General features: G+C 37.5%; 1 protein-coding gene across 1 annotated transcript in view; it reads right to left on the bottom strand.

Moving 5' to 3' along the window:
• The window catches only part of Lrp1b (LDL receptor related protein 1B), a 1,542,993-nt gene that overhangs the window by 315,772 nt on the left and 1,205,667 nt on the right, over nt 1-21,554 (bottom strand). Inside the window, exons 42-43 of the mRNA XM_042055373.1 lie at nt 20,757-20,946; nt 14,627-14,831 (exon numbers count right to left, since the gene is read on the bottom strand). Of these exons, the coding sequence (XP_041911307.1) occupies nt 14,627-14,831; nt 20,757-20,946 (395 nt within the window). The remainder of the gene's footprint in view (nt 1-14,626; nt 14,832-20,756; nt 20,947-21,554) is intronic.

The following is a 21,554-nucleotide window of genomic DNA, read 5'->3' as shown; positions in this document are numbered from 1 at the left end:
AGGGAAATGCAAATCAAACAATTCTGAGATACCATCTTACACCAGTCAGAATGGCTAAAATCAAATTACCAAAGATAGCTTATGCTGGAGAGGATGTAAGGAGAATACTCCTCCTCCTCCAATGCTGGTGGGAATGCAAATATGTACAACCATTCTAGAAATCAGTATGGCAGTTTCTCAGAAAACTGATAATCAACCTACCTCAGGACACATCAATACCACTCTTGGGCATATACCCCAAAGGATGCTCCATCATACTACAAGGACATTTGTTCTACTATGTTCATAGCAGCATTATTTGTAATAGCCAGGACTTGGAAACAACCTAGATGACCTTCAATTGAAGAATGCATAAAGAAAATGTTGTACACAATTCAGTGGGAAAAAAATGACATCTTGAAATTTGTATGCAAATAGATAGAAATAGAAAAAAATCCTGAGTGAGGTAACCTCTTGGGGACTGTGGACCACCAGAACTGAATTTTTTGTAAACAACTTGTTTTCCTCTGCTCTGAGCATCCTGAAACTGCTCTGTGTAATAACGCTGACCATCCTAGAACTCACTCTGTAGGGCAGGTTGGCCTTGAACTCAGACATCTTCCTGACTCTGTATCCTGAGTGCTTGGATTAAAGGTGTACAACACCACCACCTGGAAATGTATGTTTCTTATATGTAGCAAAAGGAAGGGTTCTGGTTTCATACTCATGCTGTTAATCTGTGCCTTTTTATTGAAGAGCTGAGGTCATTGATACTAAGAGACATCATTTGAGCAATAATTGTTAATTCCTGTTATTTCAGTGGCGTGGTGGTAGTGGTGTTGTTTGTAGTAATAGTGTGTGTGTGTGTGTGTGTGTGTGTGTGTTTCCCTTCTTTATTTTTCACTGATGTGAGGTTTTTTTATTCCTTGTATTTTCATTTTCACGTGTATAGCTGACCTCCTTTGTTTATACTTTCCTTCTAGCACTGTTTTATAGTACTGGATTTGTAGATGAATATTGTTTAAATTTGAGTTTATCATGTAATATCTTATTTTCTCCATTTATGGTATTGGGAAGTTTTATTGGGTATAATAGACTGGATGAATGTTGTCTCTTAGACTCTGCAGCAAATCTGTCCAAGTCCTTCTGGATTTTGGAATCGCTATTGAGAAATCATATGTATTTCTAGTTGGTCTGCCTTATGTGTTACTTGGTCTTTTTCCTTTGTCAACTTAAAAAGAAAACTATACTTATGTGTGAAGAGGGAACCTCAATGGAGAAAATGCCTCCATCAGGTTGAGGTGTAGGCAAGTTGCGGAGGAGGGTGAGGATGAGGCATTTTCCTCATGAATAGTAGATGCTGGATGGCTCAGACTACTGTGGGTAGTGACACCCTTGGGCAGATCACCTGGGTTGTATAAGAAAGCAAACTAAATGAGTCCTGAGGCGCAAGCCACAAGTAATGTTCCTCTGTAGTCTCTGCTTCAGTTCCTGACTCCAGGTTGGCACTGCATTTTCCTTGGAAATGAACTGTAATTGGGACACGTAAGCAAAATAAATATTTTCTTTCCTTAAACTGGTTTTGGTCAGCACTTTTACCACAACAGAAAGCAAACTAGAACACATCTTTCATGTTAGAAAGATATTTCAAGATTTATCATTTCTACTTAGAAATATGCTCCCAAAACAAATTTAGGCAACGACTCTCAAAGAATGTCAGACATAGAAACATCTGCAATTGCAATGTCTAGGCTCATCAACACCTCTTTGCAAGTCTTTGTATCACTGAGGTAACAGATACCTTCCAAGAAATGATTAACATGAACCGGGTGACAACAGAATGAAAGGCTGTAATCACGCTGTCCCAGCCTCTGACAGCGTTAGTTATTGCTTCAGCAACTGTAGCGACAACAATGACAGGTACAGAATAGAAATAAAGATGGAGAATAAAATCATTGTCTTCTTTTCCTTTTGCTTTAATAAGTAGATTATCCAAGAGTGTTCTGTCCCCAAGAGAATTCTGCCAGGTGTCATGAGCACCTTCCTTTCTAAATACTTGAATACACTACTACCTGCTTTACGGTTGTGATTAAATTAGAAAAGCACACCTAATTATGAGATTTTTATTAATACAAGCCTTGTTTAAACTTGTGGATGTGGTTTAACTATAGCCTGAGACAAAAAGTAGTCTAAAATTGTAACTGAGTTAACACAAAAAAATTATTTATGTTAATAAAGACTTGTTAATCTTCAAATAAAATATTTAGAAAAACAGCAATATTTTTATTTTTATTTACTTTTTTTCAAGACAGGGTTTCTCTGCAGCTGTGGTTGATTAGTACACATTTAATATTATTTTGTTTTTCTTTTTCTTTTTTTTTTTTTGGTTTTTCGAGACAGGGTTTCTCTGCAGCTTTTTTAGAGCCTGTCCTGGAACTAGCTCTTGTAGACCACGCTGGCCTCGAACTCACAGAGATCCGCCTGCCTCTGCCTCCCGAGTGCTGGGATTAAAGGCGTGAGCCACCACCGCCCGGCTTTAATATTATTTTGTTAAGATATTTATATATATAAATTAAAATCTCCATAAACATTTCAGCCAACTCTGTACAATGGTAACATTTTGATCAGAACAAAACTGCTCTCTATAACAGTCTAAAGATTCACTATGTACATGATTGTGTGAAAGGCTTTAAAACGCAATACTCTTTGACAAATAGACTCAACACAGTTTGATTCTCATGGGGATTCAAAAGAAATTGCACTCCAGGCATTTGGCAGAGAGAACATAGGCATTTGGCAACTTAAGTTGTCAGAAACATTCAGTTGATCATCAAAATTTTCCCTACATCCTTGTATTTCAGACACACTAAATATGCAATACTCTCATTAATGCTATCTTATCAAACATATTTGTCTACTCTGCTTTCAATGAGATAACACCTAAATTCCCAGCAGTTCCTTCACACGTTAGTACCCTCTAACTGCAAAGTGGGCTGGAACATGACAGGTCCTTTCTCACATCCCCGAGCCTGGGATATCTGACAACATCAGTTCACAACTGCTCTGATGTTTCATCAAGAGAAGGAATTACAGAAATACCCAAAAAGGATTTCCGCTAGTGTAGATGATGTTTCCCCACCTACCCCTTTGTATTGCATGAGCTCAACATTTTTTTTACTTTATATGTTTAATTTCAATTTATATCTCACTTGGTATTTAGTGATACTTTAATTCTTTCATAAAATATGTATAACTGCTCTTTTGTTACCCAAGGTTTTAACATTTTAGAAAACCCCTCCAATTGGACAAATAGTGATAATATCACAAATAGTGATACAACAGCTAACATAACTTGTTTGTCAGAATTGCTGGAACCTTTCTCCACATATCTGCCCTCCCTGTTGTTTGCAAAGAGGAATCTCTAGACACTTTTCCCTTCTCTAAAATCTGAACCCACACCTGATTCTTTTTCTGCCCTCGACTACGTCTATACCAGTGAACTCCCTCCATGCCCATGGAGGAAACTTCTTCTGCTACTACCACCCTTCTTGCCCATTCCCCCAGGCCTGATCTGAGGCTACTGCTCTCCTCAGGACTCAAACTTTTAATCCACCTTCTTCCTTCCTGACAAACTTTTACCTATCCTTCCTGTCACCACCACACAGTTGCTGTCATTTGGCTGCTCCACTTATCAAGCCCTACTCCATTCTTCCACTCAGCAAGGTTGCAGTTCCTGGGGTCCCAGCACACATCCCTGTTTCTTTTCCTCTCACCAGTCTATCTACAATAGAAAAGCATTTAGATTCCAAAATATATCACAAAAAATTCAGTATCTTATCCAGTCCTTTAATTTAACTTATCATGATATCTGTGACACTCTTCTCTCTCTCTCCCTATGTAAGGACAGGGAGCATCTCCAGATACCTGCTCAGCACATCCAGATATTGTTCATGTGCAGGATAGGGGTCTTAACCTAACTGGTGCTATAGAAGTTCCAAGCTGTGCTGCTTAGGTTTTTGTTAACTTGATACAAACTAGGATCATTTTGGAAAATGGAGCCTCCATTGAGAAAATGCCTTGATTGTACTGGTCTTACACATGTCTGTGGAGCATCTTTTTGATTAATGATTGATGTGGGAAAACCCAGTCCATGTGGATAGTACTAGCTGGTCTTGACTTCTTTAAAAATAGTCTTTTTATAGGGGAAATGAATCCATTGATGTTAAGAGACATTAATGACCAGTGGTTGTTAATTTCTGTTATTTTTCAATGGTAGTGGTTGTGTGTTTCCCTTATTTGGGTTTTGCTGGTGGGAGGCTATCTGTTGCCTGTGCTTTTGTGGATGCAGTTAGGTTCTTTGGGTTGGGTTTTCTTTCTAGTGTTTTTTGTAGGGCTGGGTTCGTGGATACATATTGTTTCAATCTGTTTTTTGTCATGGACTATCTTGTTTTCTCCATCGGTGGTGATTGAAAGCTGTGCTGGGTATTGTAGTCTGGGTTTGTATCTGTGGTCTCTTTGTGTCTGCAGCACATATGTCCACAACCTTCTGTCTTTCATGGTTTCCATTGAAAAGCAAGGTGTAATTCTGATAGGTTTACCTTTATTATTCTGCTTATCAAGAACCAAGGCTAAATATACTTGAAAAAGTGATGAAAAGATTAGATATCCACCTTCATATCATTTCAGTCAGCAGCCAGTATTAGATAAAAGCTTCAAAGATTAGAGAACAGCCATCACAATCTCCTCAAACTGGAAATACAAAACCATTCTTCAAGGTTTTTAATAATAGAGCAAAGGAAACAGGATTGGGTTAGATATCAAGTGCTGAAAACAACCTTATGTCATACTCCTCAGGCTTCCTGAGTTTGTTGGGATTGCCATCTACTACCTAAAATGAACAAAGAAGGGGAAGACTCTGCTCGCACCTCCATCCATCTGACTGAACACAAAGTGTAATGGTTAATCATGGTTGACATCTTGACACACTTCGGAACAGTGAGTCTCACCTGAATAATTGCTTCACCTGATTGGCAGGTGGGCAATATATATGAGGAAATTTTTTATTGCTAATTGATAGGAGGGCCCATTCTCCTTTGGCTGCTTTTACTTCTTAGCAGATGGTCCTGAATTGGATAAAAAAAGATGACTGATCATTAGCTAGAGAGAGAAAGTCAGTAATAAGCTATCCCCTATGGTTGCTCAGCACTTCTAGATATTTTACTTGGTTGGCACCTCTGCTTCTACTTTAGATCCTTCCTGGCCTTCCCTTGGTGATGTACCAGGAAGTAGAAACTGAAATAACCTGTTTGCTCCCCCTAATTGCTTTGGGTCATGGAATTTATCACAGCAACAGAAAGCAAACTAGAACATAGGGCAAAGATGTCAGTTACTGATAAGCCTGATGTGTCTAGGATATGGGAATGTTTTTTTCAGTTATATCAGAATTTACTGTATCCATACAAGAGTTCTTGCTCTCTCTGAAATGAAGTAGAATGTACTTCTGCCAAACCAGACTGCCCCACCACTGTGCAGTTTATTTGCAAATTCCTTTCCTAATTCCTTCTTGGTTATTCTCAGTTATCTGATCTCTCTCCTAGTACATGTATTCTAGAAAAGTTTCCTGCATCTATTCTTTATCTGTCTGCTACTTCAAGAGGAAGATGGACATTGAAGATGCTACTTATGGAGTTTGACAGCCATTTGGGTAAGAAACTGCTCTTGCCTGGACTATTGCATAAACTGGACACAGAGAACTCTCAGAGAGAGGACTGCTGAACTTGCCTATAGGTGAGATGATCTTTCGGGGTTCCTGATTCATGAAAGAGTCTGCAAGACATTCTGCAGGACACAGCAGATACTGACTGAACTGCCTTTGAAATTTCCTGCATCATGGAAATGTCTGTTGGAAACTATGGGCCTGAAGGCCAAAGATGGATGCCCCAACAGTAGAGAGGAACTTTGGGTGACTGTCCAGGCAGTGAGATGTCTCTGTGATTTCTAGAGTTTTGTATGTTGCTTACTTCTCATTTAATTAGGTAATATTATATCCTTCTGGAGTCTTGATGGAATTGAAGAATAGATAGATAGTTATAGTTGTTTTCCTTTGGTATGATAAAAGATAAAATAGATATAAATATTGTAACTATAATTCTTACTTGATAACTGTTTTGTTATATGTAATTTTGCTATGTTAAAGTTAAAGCCTTCTTTTTTGTTTAAACAGAAAAAGGGGATATGATGTGGGAGAGTCTTCTGTTTGTGTTGATTTCATTTGTTAATAAAGAAACTGCCTTGGCCCATTTAATGGGCTATCCCTTAGGTGGATGGAGTAGACAGAACAGGAAGAAGGAAGTGAGGTAGATGGCTCAGTCAGATGCCACACTTCTCCTAAGTGAGACAGATGCCTCAAGCAGATGCCATGCCTCTCCTCAGGGAGCCAGACATGATGAAGCTCTGGCCCAAGATGGATGTATGCTAGAATCTTCCAGGTAAGGCACCACTTTCTAGTGCTACACAGATTATTAGATATGGGTTAATCAAGATGTGAGTAAGAGGCTGAAACTAATGGTCCAGGCAGTGTTTAAATGAATACAATTTGTGTGTTGTTATTTCGGGGCATAAGCTAGCTGGTGGCGGGAAGCCAAGCGGGATGAAAAGCAGGCCTGCCCATAGCTCTTAATACAAGGAGGCAAACTAATTTGTACTACTTTTTAACCAACAATCCTCCCTTCTGGGAACTCTTTTTACTACTACCATCTGTTTATTCTTGTGTCAAATATACATCCTTCCAACCATTATTCCACAATGTACTCTTATACTAAACAATTTATATGGACCTTCAGCCTTTGTGTGTCAGGAACAATTATCTTCTCACCCTGAAAAATTTGAGGAACTGAAACCTATCATTATCTGACTAATCGAAGTACAAATTTTATGATCTACTCTCTTACATCACTCACTCTTGCTATCCAAAAACAGATAAGTATTCTACCACTTAATCCAAGTTTTGTCTTATTAATTGACCTGTAACTCCTGTCCACCTGCATGTCCACATATACCTTTTTATCCAACATTTATTCCTTTATCTCTTCTCAGTCCTTGATACAAAGGTACTTTTATATTATTTCCCTTTTACCATTGATTTTCTTGTCATTTGCATTTACCTGGACAGGTCCTGATACTAAATGATCTCACTGCTGTTCTGGACAATACTTCTTTAAATATTTCACAATGGCCCTCATCTGCTTATCTCCTTGACCAAGTCCATGTATATATTTTACCTTAAAAATTCTCCGAGGACATGTTGCTTACACAGAGATGGCTCCTTCTCTGTAGGACATCTTGGGACATGTCTCCAAAGCATACCGAGATCCTCATTAATATCTTGGCTCATTTGGGGATACCAGGTATCCTCCTCTAAGATTCAGATAGCCTCTACTCAATTAACTTAACTTGGTCACAGTCTAACTATTTTATTTCCTTGGAGTCTTAGCTAATCCTTTTGTTTATTGAAAATAATTCCTAAGCCGGGCAATGGTGGCGCACGCCTTTAATCCCAGCACTCGGGAGGCAGAGGCAGGTGGATCTCTGTGAGTTCGAGACCAGCCTGGTCTACAGAGCTAGTTCCAGGACAGGCTCCAAAGCCACAGAGAAACCCTGTCTCGAAAAACCAAAAAAAAAAAAAAAAGAAAATAATTCCTTTACCATACAATATATTCAATTTTTGTTTCTCCTCTCCCAAATACTCCCAGTTCCTCCCTATCTTTTCTTTGAGCAGGATCCATATCTCTCATTATAAAATGAACAGTCTTCTCAGGGATAATAATTCAATAAAATTGGATAAAATAAAAACAAACCATTTGGTATAAGACAAAACAAAGAGAAGCAAATAAGTCGAACTAAAAGAACAAACAGATAGACCCACACAAATAAACACACACACACACACACACACACACACACACAAAGGAATTCACACACACAGGAGTTTCATAAAAACAAACAAAAAAAAACAAGACAAATATAAACACAAAGGCATCCGTTGTACAATAAAAAAGTCTAGAGTCAACATTATACAACAAAGAATGATGTTCATTTTATTTTGTAATGTTGATTTACTTTAACTAAATATCTTTACCAAACTATTTAGAATCTCTGAGCCTTTCCTAAAGTATCCAACCTGCATTGTCTATGTTTAAAGCAGACCTGGATGTTCCTGTTTTAGGGCTTTGATAGCCCTCCTAACATTTTGTCCTGTTTTTCCATGTTTATTTGAACATAGCCCTAGCTCTTATCTGGGTGTTTTATGGAAAAACATCAGAGAGTAGCATAACAGTCTAATAGTCAGACTTAGAGGTACATTTGGGCTTCTTTCTTGAAGACCCATGAAGCTACCACTCTGTGAATGATAGAAAGTTTCAAGCCCATATTCTAACAACATACTCAGTCTCTGCTTCCAACAGACTCCATCAAACACAATCATTTTATTGAAGACACATTTCTAGTTCACCATCTTGTCACAGACTCCCCACACTATCACCCCACAATTATTTACTCTCAAGCCTCTCTAAAGGGCTTTCAGACTCTTTCCCTTCTGCATACAAATCGCTGAGGACATCTCCTAGGACATGTAAACATCAACTTCATCTGTATGCCAAACTCTCAGCGACAGTGCTATGTTCTCTTATTAGTATACTGTTTGATCAGGTAGAGTAGAAAGCTTCCCCCACAATGTTGAAGAGAAGAAAATATGTCATTTGTTGCTTCTCTCTCTAATCTTTCCTTGCTTTTGCTTGATTTCTCCTCTACAATCTGTCAGAAACCTCTTTTCATTTCCAAGGAAGCTCAGCACTTAGTTATTTTGTCAGGTAACAAATGCTCCTTCTCTCTCCCCTACAGTTCACAAGAAAGGCAGAACTTACAAATGTTTCTTGCAACTTATTAAGCATTGCTGAGATTCAAACTTCCATGGCCAGCTCTTCTACTTAATGTTCTCCTTTGTTTATGACCTCCCAAGTAAATTCATTAACCTTTGCCCTTTGAGTTTATATGACAGGACCCTCTAGCAAATACCTCTCCTTCCTTTCCTAATATATGCTCTCTTTCCCTTTTCATGAAATCAGTTATACTCTAAAATCAATAACCTCCCTACATCTCAACAATGTCCTGCAGTATCTTCACATATACACCTATATTTGCATTGAGGATCCTTCCCCAGCCTTACAACCCAAATTGATATGAACCTCATTGAGGTAATCACAACTCTTGCAGGCTACAATTCTGTAAGCTCAAAGAATGTAGACCTCAACTCTAAAACACTTCTGGTGGCCCTTCCTTTCTAATCCCTCCAGTCTCACAAATGCAAAGCCCCCATGCATAAGCATGACCACCTGGAGCTATGCTGATTTATTAAACTTCCCTGAAGTAAATAAGTGTCTAAACTTCATTTGCAAATCCTTTAAACCTGCCTCTATACGCCTCCCACCACTACCAGCCACTGCTAAAGTACCATTATATGCCCTTGGATACTCTGTTTTTTCCCTTTTTCTACACTTACTACCCTATTCTGACGAATAGATAATAGACCCTTCACGGTCCTTAACCAATAACTGACCTTGGGAGATGCTGCCTCCTTTTCTACACACTGAAAGCCTCTTTCTAATCCTAAAATTCTGACATACAGGACTTTGCATTTCTTCACCTGTCAGATCAACAGGCATATTTCCAATAATATCCCAGTTCACGTCCGTGGCATAGCTCCATAATGATTACTTTATTGGATCTATCAAGTTTCTTTTATAGGAATCCTCTTACCCAGCATTTCTTTGCATATCCCACTTCTTCAATGCCTTAGCCTATGACACTCATTTAGGAAACCCCCGTTTCTTTCTTCACAGTTAAACTCTTCTTATTTCACCTTCTACTCATCACTGATACCTAGATTTTTCTACCCCACAGTCATGCCAATGAAAAGACCAGGGGCCAATTGGAAAAAATCCCTTCCATTTCTTTCTCAGAAACCTCTTCCTCTCCCACTTCAACAGGTAATAAGCACTCTCATACTCACCTGAAGTGCTGTCATCCTCCCTCTCCTTCTGGTACCTGCTATAACCTTACTCTACTTGAGAGAGATAACCTGACTCATCGAGTTACCCTGTGAACTGAAAGTACTTCATAGTTAAGCTCTATAGGGACTTGGCGAATCTTATACACTCTCATACTTCCAAGGCCTTACTTAGAACTTTGACTACCCTCTCTGGAAAATATTAAGTTTGAAAAAATGAGGTGATTGCCCAGAAAAACTGGGATATTATCCCACATATTCTTTCACATCTTCTCTTTTATAATTTTGATTTACTATTTTTATGGTTTATTTCAGTTTTATTTATTATGTACACAGTGTTCTGTCTCATGTACACCTTCATACCAGAAGAGGGCACCAGACCTCATTATGAATGGTTGTGAACCACCATGTGGGAATTGAACTGAGGATCTCTGGAAGAGTAACCAGTGCTCTTAACTGTGGAGCCATCTCTCCAGCCCCTTCTCACATCTTCGAACCTGCAATTTTTTTGTATTGCCTCACCAGCTCAGGAGATATCTTCCTCTGGAACATTAATTTATGTCTGTTTACCACTCAATTGGTTTGCTGTACAGACATTGAACTTCTTTACCTGCTTGCTTGCAGTCCATAGCAATCAGCCTACTGAGGCTCTTTCAGATATACCCTAGGTAAAAAGGCTACCGCCATTACAACTCTCCAGATCCAAATATACCTGCATGCAGTTAGCATTCTCCAAAAGCTGCAGAGTTTTGGGTTTCATCACTAGCTAGATAGGGATCCCTTGTCTCTTCCTCTGGGAATGATGTTATTTCTATATAAGCCAGGCCAGATACAGCAAAGAAATTCTAGCAAGCAACATAGGCAGCTGAACTTCAACAAAAGTGTCAAGAACACATACTGGGGAGAGAATGGCCTCTTCAATAAATAGTACTGGCAAAACTGGGCATCCCTGGGATGAAAATGAAATGAGACCCTGATCTCTCACTTTTTCAAAATTAACTCAAAATGAAATAAAACTACTAAATTAAAACACATAAAGAATGTTTTCTTACATTTTTAAAGACATGTATTTTTAAAGAACTCTAACAAAAGGAGACAAATGGTATTACTGTAAATTAAAACCTTTTTTTTCTTTTTTTTCCAGTTTATTTATTTTTTATTAAAAATCGCCATCTCCTCCCCTCCTCCTCCCCTCCCCTCCACCCACACCCCCACTCCCTCCCTCTTGAGGCCAAACAGCCATCAGGGTTCTCTACACTATGTTGAGACCAAGGTCCTCCCAACTCCCCCCAGGTCCAGGAAGGTGAGCAACCAAACTGACAAGGCTCACACAGAGCCCGTCCATGTCGTAGAGACCAAGCCCATCGCCATTGTCCTTGGCTCCTCGGTCAGCCTCCACCATCAGCCACCCTCAGAGAGTCCGATTTGGTCGCATGTTCCATCAGGACATCGAGCCTATAATTCGTAAAAATCCTAGAGAAGCTATATAAGAAGGTGAACCCAAAGAAAAACATATAGTTATCCTCCTGGATATTGGAAGTAGACAAGATTGCCGGACAAAAAATGGGAACATAGGGGTGGGGTGGGATGGGGGGAGGGGGCATGGGGCAAGAAAATTGTGAAGTGGAGGATGGGAAGAGCTTGGGGGAATAGGATGGTTGGGATATAGGAAGGGTGGATATGGGAACAAGGAATTATATATCTTACTTAAGGGAGCCATTCTAGGGTTGGCAGAGGCTTGACTCTAGAGGGGTTCCCAGGTGTCCAGGAAATTAAAACCTTTAACATGATAAGGAATCAGCTAAGAGAATAAAGGTTTGACCTAGAGAATGGTAGGAGGTATATGTATCCTATATTTCTGTCAGGGTTCATATTCAGAATTTATAAGGATCCCAACTTCATTGTTAATATCTATTCTAATTAAAAATGAACAAAAGAGCTGAACAGATGTTTCTCAGCATACTTCCCAAGAGGTATACAAAGAAATATGCCACATTGCTAATCATCTAGAAAATATAAATCAAAATGACAATGAGTTGCCATATCACTCTAAGCCAACTGTCTAGTTTCAAAGACAGTGTATTTTTGCATGTGTTTGCTTGTGTATAGAAGTTCCCAAATTAGTCCAAAGTAAAGCAACAAATGACCTAGAAATTTCAGTACTAATCATATACTCAATGGGAATGAAATTCTTATGCCTAAGTGGTATGTGCCATCCATGACCAGTGTGATCCCCTAGTCAAGAGAGGGAATCAACTGATGTACCTAAGGGTCTCAAGTGATGAATGGTCAAAGAAAATTTAGGAATTTTATCTCTCTAAAATGTTATTTGCCCATAAAAGTGATTAAATCCTATCACATTATGGAGCAACAAAAATATATTGGGAAAACATTATGTTAAGTGAAATAAACCAGAAACAGAAGAGAACTGTCATACTATCATAATCCTTCGAGGAATCTGAGAAAGCTGATCTTACAGAAAAATAGAGTACAGAGACAGAGGAAGTTAGGTGCTTGGGGAAAAGTTGGTCCAGGATACTAAATGAGGTAGTAGGAGGTAAGAACCTTTCCATTCTAAAAAGATGACTATCATTAACAATATCATATTTCTATTTAAAGTAATTGGAGTGGAGAGTTTTTTAATTTATTTCCAACAAAGAAAAAGTCTATGTTTGTATGCTATACACTGATCATTTTATGTGAACACAGGTGCACAGTGTGCCCATAATTTGTGTGCTTATTATTAATGAATAGCTAATTTTAATATTTTAAAATATGCAAACCCTAAAACAAAAGAATAAAATAGACTTAGAAACTTTTTTCCCAATATTTTGACTTAGCCAAAAATAATCTTGTTTTGGACATCAACAAGGAGTTCAAAGTTACAGTCACAGCTGGGTATGTTTTTAATATAACAAAACATACACTTTATATTTTACTAATAACATCCCCTTCCTATGTCACCATGTTAGTTATCTTTATCATAAGTAAGAATGGGAGAAAAAAATCAATAGATAGAAATATAAACTGGGATGAGTTAAGGGTTTTATGAGGAGCTACAAAAGCATTTTCTGTATTAGGACATAAAAAGAAAATAGAACCACACTGAGTATATGAACTTATCTTGTTTTTTCCAAAGTATTAACTAATATCTCAATTCAGAACTTCTATGCTGTATTCTACTTTATCTTCACAATATGGTAGGTTGAAAATTTGCACATGAAAACTTCAGTCTATAAAAGCTAAACAATTTGCCTGTCTCATGACCATTAAATTTAAAAAGTAGATGAATAATTTAAGTGTATGATTCTTTGATCAAGGTTACTGACTTTAACACAAACTAAATCTAATCAAGACTGAACCCATCATTTCAATGGCAGTTAGGCAGTCAGCTCTCAACTCTCCCTGCCATTTAAGCCACCACTGGAAAAAAATGAGGTACCAAAACGTGAGTCATGGCATTTCCTTCTTTTTCAAGAAACTCACACAGTGTACTCCATGTATCTTCACACGAACCCCATATCATGCACATTGGTGCATGGTTGTTGTCCTTATTACCTGGAAGACTTAAACATGAAAGCTTGTTTGAACACAAGTGTTCTATGCTAACCTGAGTCCCATAGCTCTATTTCAACAAACAAAACCAAAGACAAACAAACAAACAAAAGCATCATATTATCGTCCTTACTCCTATAAATTCAGAAATAAATGGTCAGTTGGTTCACCTTTTTCTATTAATAAAGCTTTACATAAACTAGGCCCATCTACCTTTTTGTTAGTTTATTTTCTGCCTGCTTTGGCATTATAAGGGTCTATAGTCAACACACAGGTCATTTAGTCTGTGAAGTTTCCAACATTATGATCTGACCCTCAACAAGGGATAAGAGGACTGAGAACCGGGGATTTTGCACTTCTGACAAACACTGGGATGGTGTGTGGGACAAGACTGTCCCAGGTGCCTGGCCAGTCAGGAGTAGCTCTGCACATCTTGAATGTTCACCATCTCCAGTGCTGACACTTCTCCTTGAGGAGATGAGAAATACATTGGCATATGATTATGTACCTGTTTCGAGGGTTAGTCAAGAAAAGCATAGTGAGTCCTCCACTAAGACTTCTTGTGTCAGTAAAGGACACCAAGACCTCATTGAGTATGATAACTTGTCTATGAATATAATCCTCTGTGCCTGTTTTCAGAGTTTCCAAAGTACCTGTGTTCCACCCAATGGCTTTTTTATAACTTTCCTCTATTCAGGGAAATTAATATAGTTTCACATATTAAAACATTTTGAATAATGAAGAAGAACATGTAAACCATTCCAGTTCAGCTCAAATTAAAACTGGGAACAAACCTAATATTTGTCTCCTCAGAATAAAAGTTATGAAATTTTTCTTTAGGGCAGCAAATGCACTTCAGGAAGGTTTTCAAACTACCCACAGACTGTCTCTGTACTGAATTGATTATTCAATCAAATAAATTTATACAATTAGTTCTTTTGAAATTCCTTGATAGGTGTATGTTACGAAAGTATGATGTATTTAAGTTACTGTATAAAACAGTAATTTAGAAGCACTGAATTAACTTACATGTCTTCGGGATCCGTCATATTCACATCGCTCAATTTTCCCTAAGCTGCCGTCTGAGAAATACAGCTTTTCTGCACGGTGATCAATGGTGAGTCCATTTGGCGTGAGTATGTCTGTGCTGACTATCACATGCGGATTCTTCCCAGTCAGGGTGGCTCTCATGATGCTGGGATGCTGTTCATTCCAATTGGTCCAAAACATTAAGCTGATTAAAGTAAAAATTGTAAGAAAAATTTAAAAAAAATGTTATTAAAAATAAAAAACACTTGTAGAGCTACAAGAATGTGCAGTTGTTTAATATTTTCCTCTTAGACTATGACCCATGAAAGGCTAAATGGTAAGAAGTGGATCTTGTTTTTCAGAAACAGCATCCAGGATTCTCTTAAGGATACCCAAATGACTCAGGCAAATACAACTGCCCTGTGTGTATCTTCAGATGTGTGGAGTCGGATTAATGCATAATGAGGAGAAATTAATTAATTGTGAAACAAATCAAGAACAAAATAATAATCGTAAAATGTATCTGAACTCTATTTTTTGAGCTGAATTTTAACAATAATGTCACATTTCAGCCAATCCATCATGATCACTGTAGGCAATTATTTTTTGGTTATGATATATATATAAAATTTGTATGATAGATACATATTTCCTAGAATTGATAAAAATCAGACATCTTTTGCCCTTGCAAATTTACTTTGGAAATTCTGCATTTCTTGTTTATTTTTTAGATATAAAGTGTTCAAACTTCTTTATTTCTACAGTTTTTAATCTGTTTATTTAATTATATGTACAATCACTTATATACAATTACTCTACAATTGGTGGGACATTCTCGGGTGTTTCAAATCCGTTACCACAATATCTGCTACATACAAATGTTAGATTAATGTCTTTATTTTTGTGCTCCGAGGAAGTCCTGGGATTACATGGAAGTCCTGAGAGCTCAGCAGGAGGGGACAAAGCCTATTAGTCCGATTTTCATGGAACCGCTCTTCACACATCTTCCCCTGCACTATCTGTTTAGGTTGGAAGTGGAGAACAAAGTGAAAGAAAGGAGAAGAGTCTAGATGTATGGATACTCTGGGAATCTGCTTAGCTAACTGGAATCAAGAAAATCCCGTCAAAATAATATTTTGTATTTACAAACAGACTGCCCATACACTTCAATACACAAACACTTAAAGCGAATTTAGAATATGACCATCAACATTGCTAAGTAAGTTGTTGAGACTGTTGTGAAATCAATTTCTGTACCATATTCAAATTAAAAAAATAAACGTTTCTAGTTGCTTATTTTAAAAAAAATCTGACACGTATCTCTAGTCTTTATAAAACTTAACATTTCTTTCTCTGCAATCCTAAGAAATGGAGACGTGTTGTGGGCTATGAAAGAAAGAGCGAATGCAGCAGATATTACCGGCAGCCCTAGAAATAACTTTTAAGTGAAAATTTGGTTTATTGAATCATTTAATATTTAAACACTTAATGTATGATATTAAATTCACAATTCATATATAATATTTTTCTAGAGTGTTAATATTCAAAGTTTCAAGCTGTTTTCCTTCCATTGCTGCTCTCATTTCACGGTTAAGAAAACAGAGGGTGAGTAATTCAGTCTAGAGCAATCCCAAATTCTACACGTTACTACTTTCTGAGTCAAGTCTGGACTCGAATATTCTAGCTACTAATTATAATTTATGATTTTCTTTTCAAATATGTGTTTTGTCAACAAGGAACAAAGGTGATTTGAAAGTATCATTAATATAGATATGTAGATGATGATTAAATTTACTTATTATGTTTTAAATTTTAATTACAAATCACCTTCCAGTTCAAACTCTTCAATGTGTATAATTCAAATATTTAGTTTGCTAGATACAAATTGAAAGTGAATTTGACCCATTTTATAACTAATTATACGAAGATGAAGCAGTCATCAATTGGTAATTATTGTAAGTAATAGCAGGAGTCATCGACCTGTGATTATTTTAATTAACGCATTTATTCCTTTGACCCATTTTTCACTCTTACCGTAGAGCAAATGAAACTGTGTGCTCATGAACTGAAAACATGAAGTGAAAAATGACCCTTTTCCCTCTTACTGTAGAACAAATATGACTGTGCTCATGATGACTTGAGGCTCAATTACGGAATTAAGTCTAACTTCATGAGGTTCCAAGAACTTTCACAGAAAGTTCTATGTGAGCCAAGTCTGGTAGCCCTTTTCCACTCAGAGTCTGAGGTCCCTGCTGATCTGCCACAGTGCTCATTTTGGTAGATGCTTGAGAAAAGAGTTTGGGAGGTTGTTCAACAAAGTTGGGGGAGAAATTAAAAGGCTATAAATGGGGGGAAGCTATCCCTATTTGCAGGTGTTATACTATTATACACAAGAGATTTGAAAAAAACCCACCAGAAACCTTCTAGATCAGTCAAACATTTCAGCAAAGAGGCAGGGTACAGAATCAGTTTGCAAACACCAATAGCCTTTCTACACACCACTAACAAACACACTGAGAAAGAGATCATGGACAAGTTGTCGTTTGAAATAACATCAAAGACAAGTTACTTTGGAATAAACCTAGCCAATGAAATAAAATGCCTCTTCAAGTAAAACATCAAACATCTTAAAAAAGAGGTTGAGAAAGACACTAAAAAATATAAAGCCCTCAAATGCTCAAGAATTGGTAGAATTAATATGGCCTTTCTATATAATCAGTTTGCATATCTAATGCAGCCCTACCCAAATTCCCCAAAATATTTCTTACAGCTGTAGAATAAAAGTTCTAAAATTCATATGGTACTAAAAAAGACCACAGATAGACAGAGAAATCCTGTACAACAAAAAATAATTCTCAAAGATTGCACTCCAGACTTCAAGCTGTATTACATAGGCACAGTAATAAAAACAATATGGTACTAGAAAAATAGTCACATATATCAGTCAAATAAAACAGGAGACCAGACATGAATACCCAAAATTATAGTCATCCGATATTTGACAAAGAGGACAATAGCATTTAGTAGAAAAGTCAACATCAACAAGGTATTGACTGGGAAAATCAGATGTCCACATGCAGAAGCATGAAATTATAGACATATTTTTCACACTGCACAAAAATTATATTCAAATGTATCAGAGACTTCAATTTGAAACCTGAGGTCCTAAAAATGCACAGACAATTTTGTTTAAGATATAGGTGCAAGAAAGACTTCCTGAAAAGTTCTCCCTTTGCCCAGGAACAAAAGCCAATAATTGACAAGTGGAGCCTCATAAAACTAAAAAGCTTCATACAGCTAAGGAAACAATGAATATATTGAAGAAGAAATCCTCATAATGGAAGAGAATCTTTGACAGCTAAACCCTTGACAGAGGACTAATACCGAGAATAGATACTGAACTCAAAAAAAAGAAACATCAAGGAAATAAATGACCCATATGAAAAATGAGCTGATAATTAAAAACTGTTCTTCGTACTCATCAATTATGAAAATGCAAATTCAAGCAACTCAGAGATTTCATCTCACCCAAGTCATGTTGGCTCATAAAATAACTGACACCAATTGCGATGAGGTGGTTGAGAAGGGGAACTCTCTCATTTACTGTTGGTGTTAATGTACACTGGTACAATCCTTCTGGAAACCATTGTGGGGAATCCTCAAAACACTAAAAGTCAACATACCACAACCCAGCAGTAGCACTCCTTGGCATATTCCCTAAGTACTCAAATGCCTATCCCTCAGATACTTGCTCACCCTTGCTCATTGCTGTCCTATTCTCAGTAGCTAAGGAACAGAAACAACCTTAATATCATTCAACAGATGGATGGATAATTAAAATGTGTTGCATATACACTATGGAATATTATTTAACTCTAAAAATGAAATGACATTTGAATGCAAATAGATGGTCCTAGAAAATATTAAATTGAAGGCAACCTAGACAATATTAGGTTGAGAGACAAACCTCACAGCTTCTCTCTCATCTGTGAATCCTAGCTCCTCACAAGTGAGGATACAGCACCAAGTAATTAGCAGAAACCAGTAAAGTGTTAAGGGACCATAGGCAAAAGGGAGATTATGTGAGAGAATAGCAGGATACAAGCGACTGCAAGTGGTAAATGACGAACAGGGAAGTAAGCTGTAAGCACAGAGGCAGGAGGGAAGTCAGTACAGAAAAGAAGAAGGAATAACAACACGAAAATTGTTTGATAAATCATATTAATTTACATTTACCAATAAGAATACAGAATGTTGCCATTTGGAAAGATAAAGATAGTCCAAATAACTCCCAAAGCAATAGAAGCTTTTGCTATCACTCTTGTGCGCCCTCAGAATTTGAAGGAAAGTCCCTATGAGGGAAGCTCCTGCACATTTAGGGCATAGGATTCAGAGTTCTCAAACTGTATCTAATCTAAATGTTTACTTCTCTTTTCTGGCATCCATAATGTCAGAAATAACAGTGCAAGTTTCCAAGGACATTTAGCAATCAGCAGTCTTGCCAGTCTGGGAAACTATAAGGCACAACAATGACCAGCATAACAAGAGACCCATAAAGGGGCAATAGTGGTATTCACATGTCATTGTCATCCAACAACTGTGCAATGAGACTGGTGACCCACTCAATAGGATGAAAGGTATGCCTGGTTGTAGAAACCTGGCTTATTTCATGAGACTACTGAGGACAGTACCTTAAAACAAAAAGTATTGTTACCACTTTGGTAGATTGGCATAATTCTTTAACAACTTTTTAAATCTTATAATCATATAAGTGTGTGTGTTAGTGTGTTTATATATATATGAAATTAAAGGTTCTCTCTATAGCAAACAGAGGCCACCACAGAAAATTTTAACTGGACACAATGAGAAATGAATGAATTGTGGCAAACTCAGCCCCAGTGAATACATCTGCAGCGCAGCTACAGCATCTGTGGCTCAGGGAGCATCACATAAGAAGGGACGGAAGGATTACCGGAGTCAGTAGACCAAGAATTCTGTGTCTGTAAGACTGCCTCTTTAGAAAGGGCTGAGTAAACAAAACCAGAACAAAATGTCAATAGTCATGCTATCATGGAATAGGAAAAATCGCACAGGGTCCTTCCCCTAGGGGAAATACCAGCAACTAAGTTTTGGATAGAGAAGGAGAATTAGTCTCTCCCAAGAATGAGCTCTCTGCAATTATGAGATCAGCTCTGAAATCATACACACACACTCTTACACATACACTAACAAAAACAGACTCAGCAGGTTGGATTTATACTGTCTACATCATATACAAAGAAAAAAACTTTCAATTTGATACATGATGCCAGGGTCAAGGAGTGGGTTGGAAGAAGTGGATACCAGAAGTAGAGTGAAAAAAAGAAAAAGAAAAGCAAGTGGCATAATTATATTTTAATTAAAAATTGCAAATACAAAGATTGAATGAATATACATTAGCTTCATTTTTATTGCTCATTTGGGGGCAAAATGTGACTTTCTCCTTCATATCTCTACCATACAATAATGAAGTGAAATTCAACAGGTGTATTCATGCCTAACTGCTTTGTCCTTTGCTTTTCTGTGTAAGGATGTCCTTTATGACACTACTCAACACTGTCGTGTTTTCTACGTTGTTTTGTTTTTATTTTCTCGAATTATCTCTAACATATTCTCCTCTTAGAAGTACCTCGAAATCACCAACCAAGTGTCTGCACAGTGTATCAACAAATGGGTGACGTTGAAAAGATAAAGCATATACAGCAATTATTTCATTGTTGATTGTGTTCTTTGGCTTATGTTAAGCAGATCCCCAGGTATAAAAATCATTGGTTCAAGTAATAAAAATATCTATTCTAGGAATTAATAGATATTGATAAATTCTTCATACATTCCTAAATCGATGCACTCTGCGCACCATAGAATTTTCTGAATTTCCACTTTCATCACTCACACTAATTTCCATCAAACCTTTTCCAGAGAAAACACACAGCATTCAAGCAATACACATTTTAATTATGCACACAGTGTTCTCAGAAAAAGAAGAAAGGCGTATAGAAGGAACTTTGGAGGATATAGTTATTTCTCTTTAGAGCGCATACAGTGGGCTATTCTCCCGCTATCATGCAGATATACTAATGTAGCCCCTTACTTTTGGCATTCATCCAAAGCGAGCACATGAGGGTGGTCGTCCTCCGGCATGATGATGACTGCTTCCCTGTCAATCGCTCCGGGCTGAGTCTGGTCTACTGTGTGTCTGGTGATGGATGATGTGCTGGAGCTGGTCCAGTACAGAGTGTCCCAGGCTCTGTGATAGGCGAGACCCTCAACAGATCCCACATCTGATGGAAGAAAGGAGACAATAAACCGCATTTTAATGAAAAAATGCCTTCTGACAAAAACGTTATTCAAGATATATACAAAGACCTTATTTTTATCAACCGTATGTTCACAGTCTTTGTGAACTAAAAACACAAATGTGATTCCTAGAAGGAATATATTGCAACATATAGTATGTGACAGTTGAATTGATATATACATGTGTGTGTGTGTATGAGATAGAGAGAGAAGGAGGGGAGGGAGGAGGAAGAGAGTGAGGGAGGGAGACAACAGTGGGAATAGTTTTATAAAATAGTAATTAAGTGTGTAATTTTGCATCCTAACATGAAAACCACAAATATCTTATGTCCTTTTGGTGTAAGAAAATGATGATATTCCATTTGTGCCTCAATAATTAATTTTAATAAGTCAGAGAACACAACAACTTAAAACATTCTGAAAAATCACTGGTATTCATGACCACATAGGTTCAGTAGTGGTGAGTTTTCCTCTAATGTTGCAGATCTAGAGATTTCATGCGTAACCAAACACATCAGACTGACAGTAACATCAGAAGGCAGATCAGCAGCTGACTTGCTGCTGTCAAAGATGCTAGATAATATTTTCATAA

The sequence above is a fragment of the Arvicola amphibius genome, chromosome 7 (assembly GCF_903992535.2).
Source record: "Arvicola amphibius chromosome 7, mArvAmp1.2, whole genome shotgun sequence".
Taxonomy (NCBI): domain Eukaryota; kingdom Metazoa; phylum Chordata; class Mammalia; order Rodentia; family Cricetidae; genus Arvicola; species Arvicola amphibius.
Note: the sequence above shows the minus strand (reverse complement) of the source record. Positions and strands in the feature narration are given on the sequence as shown.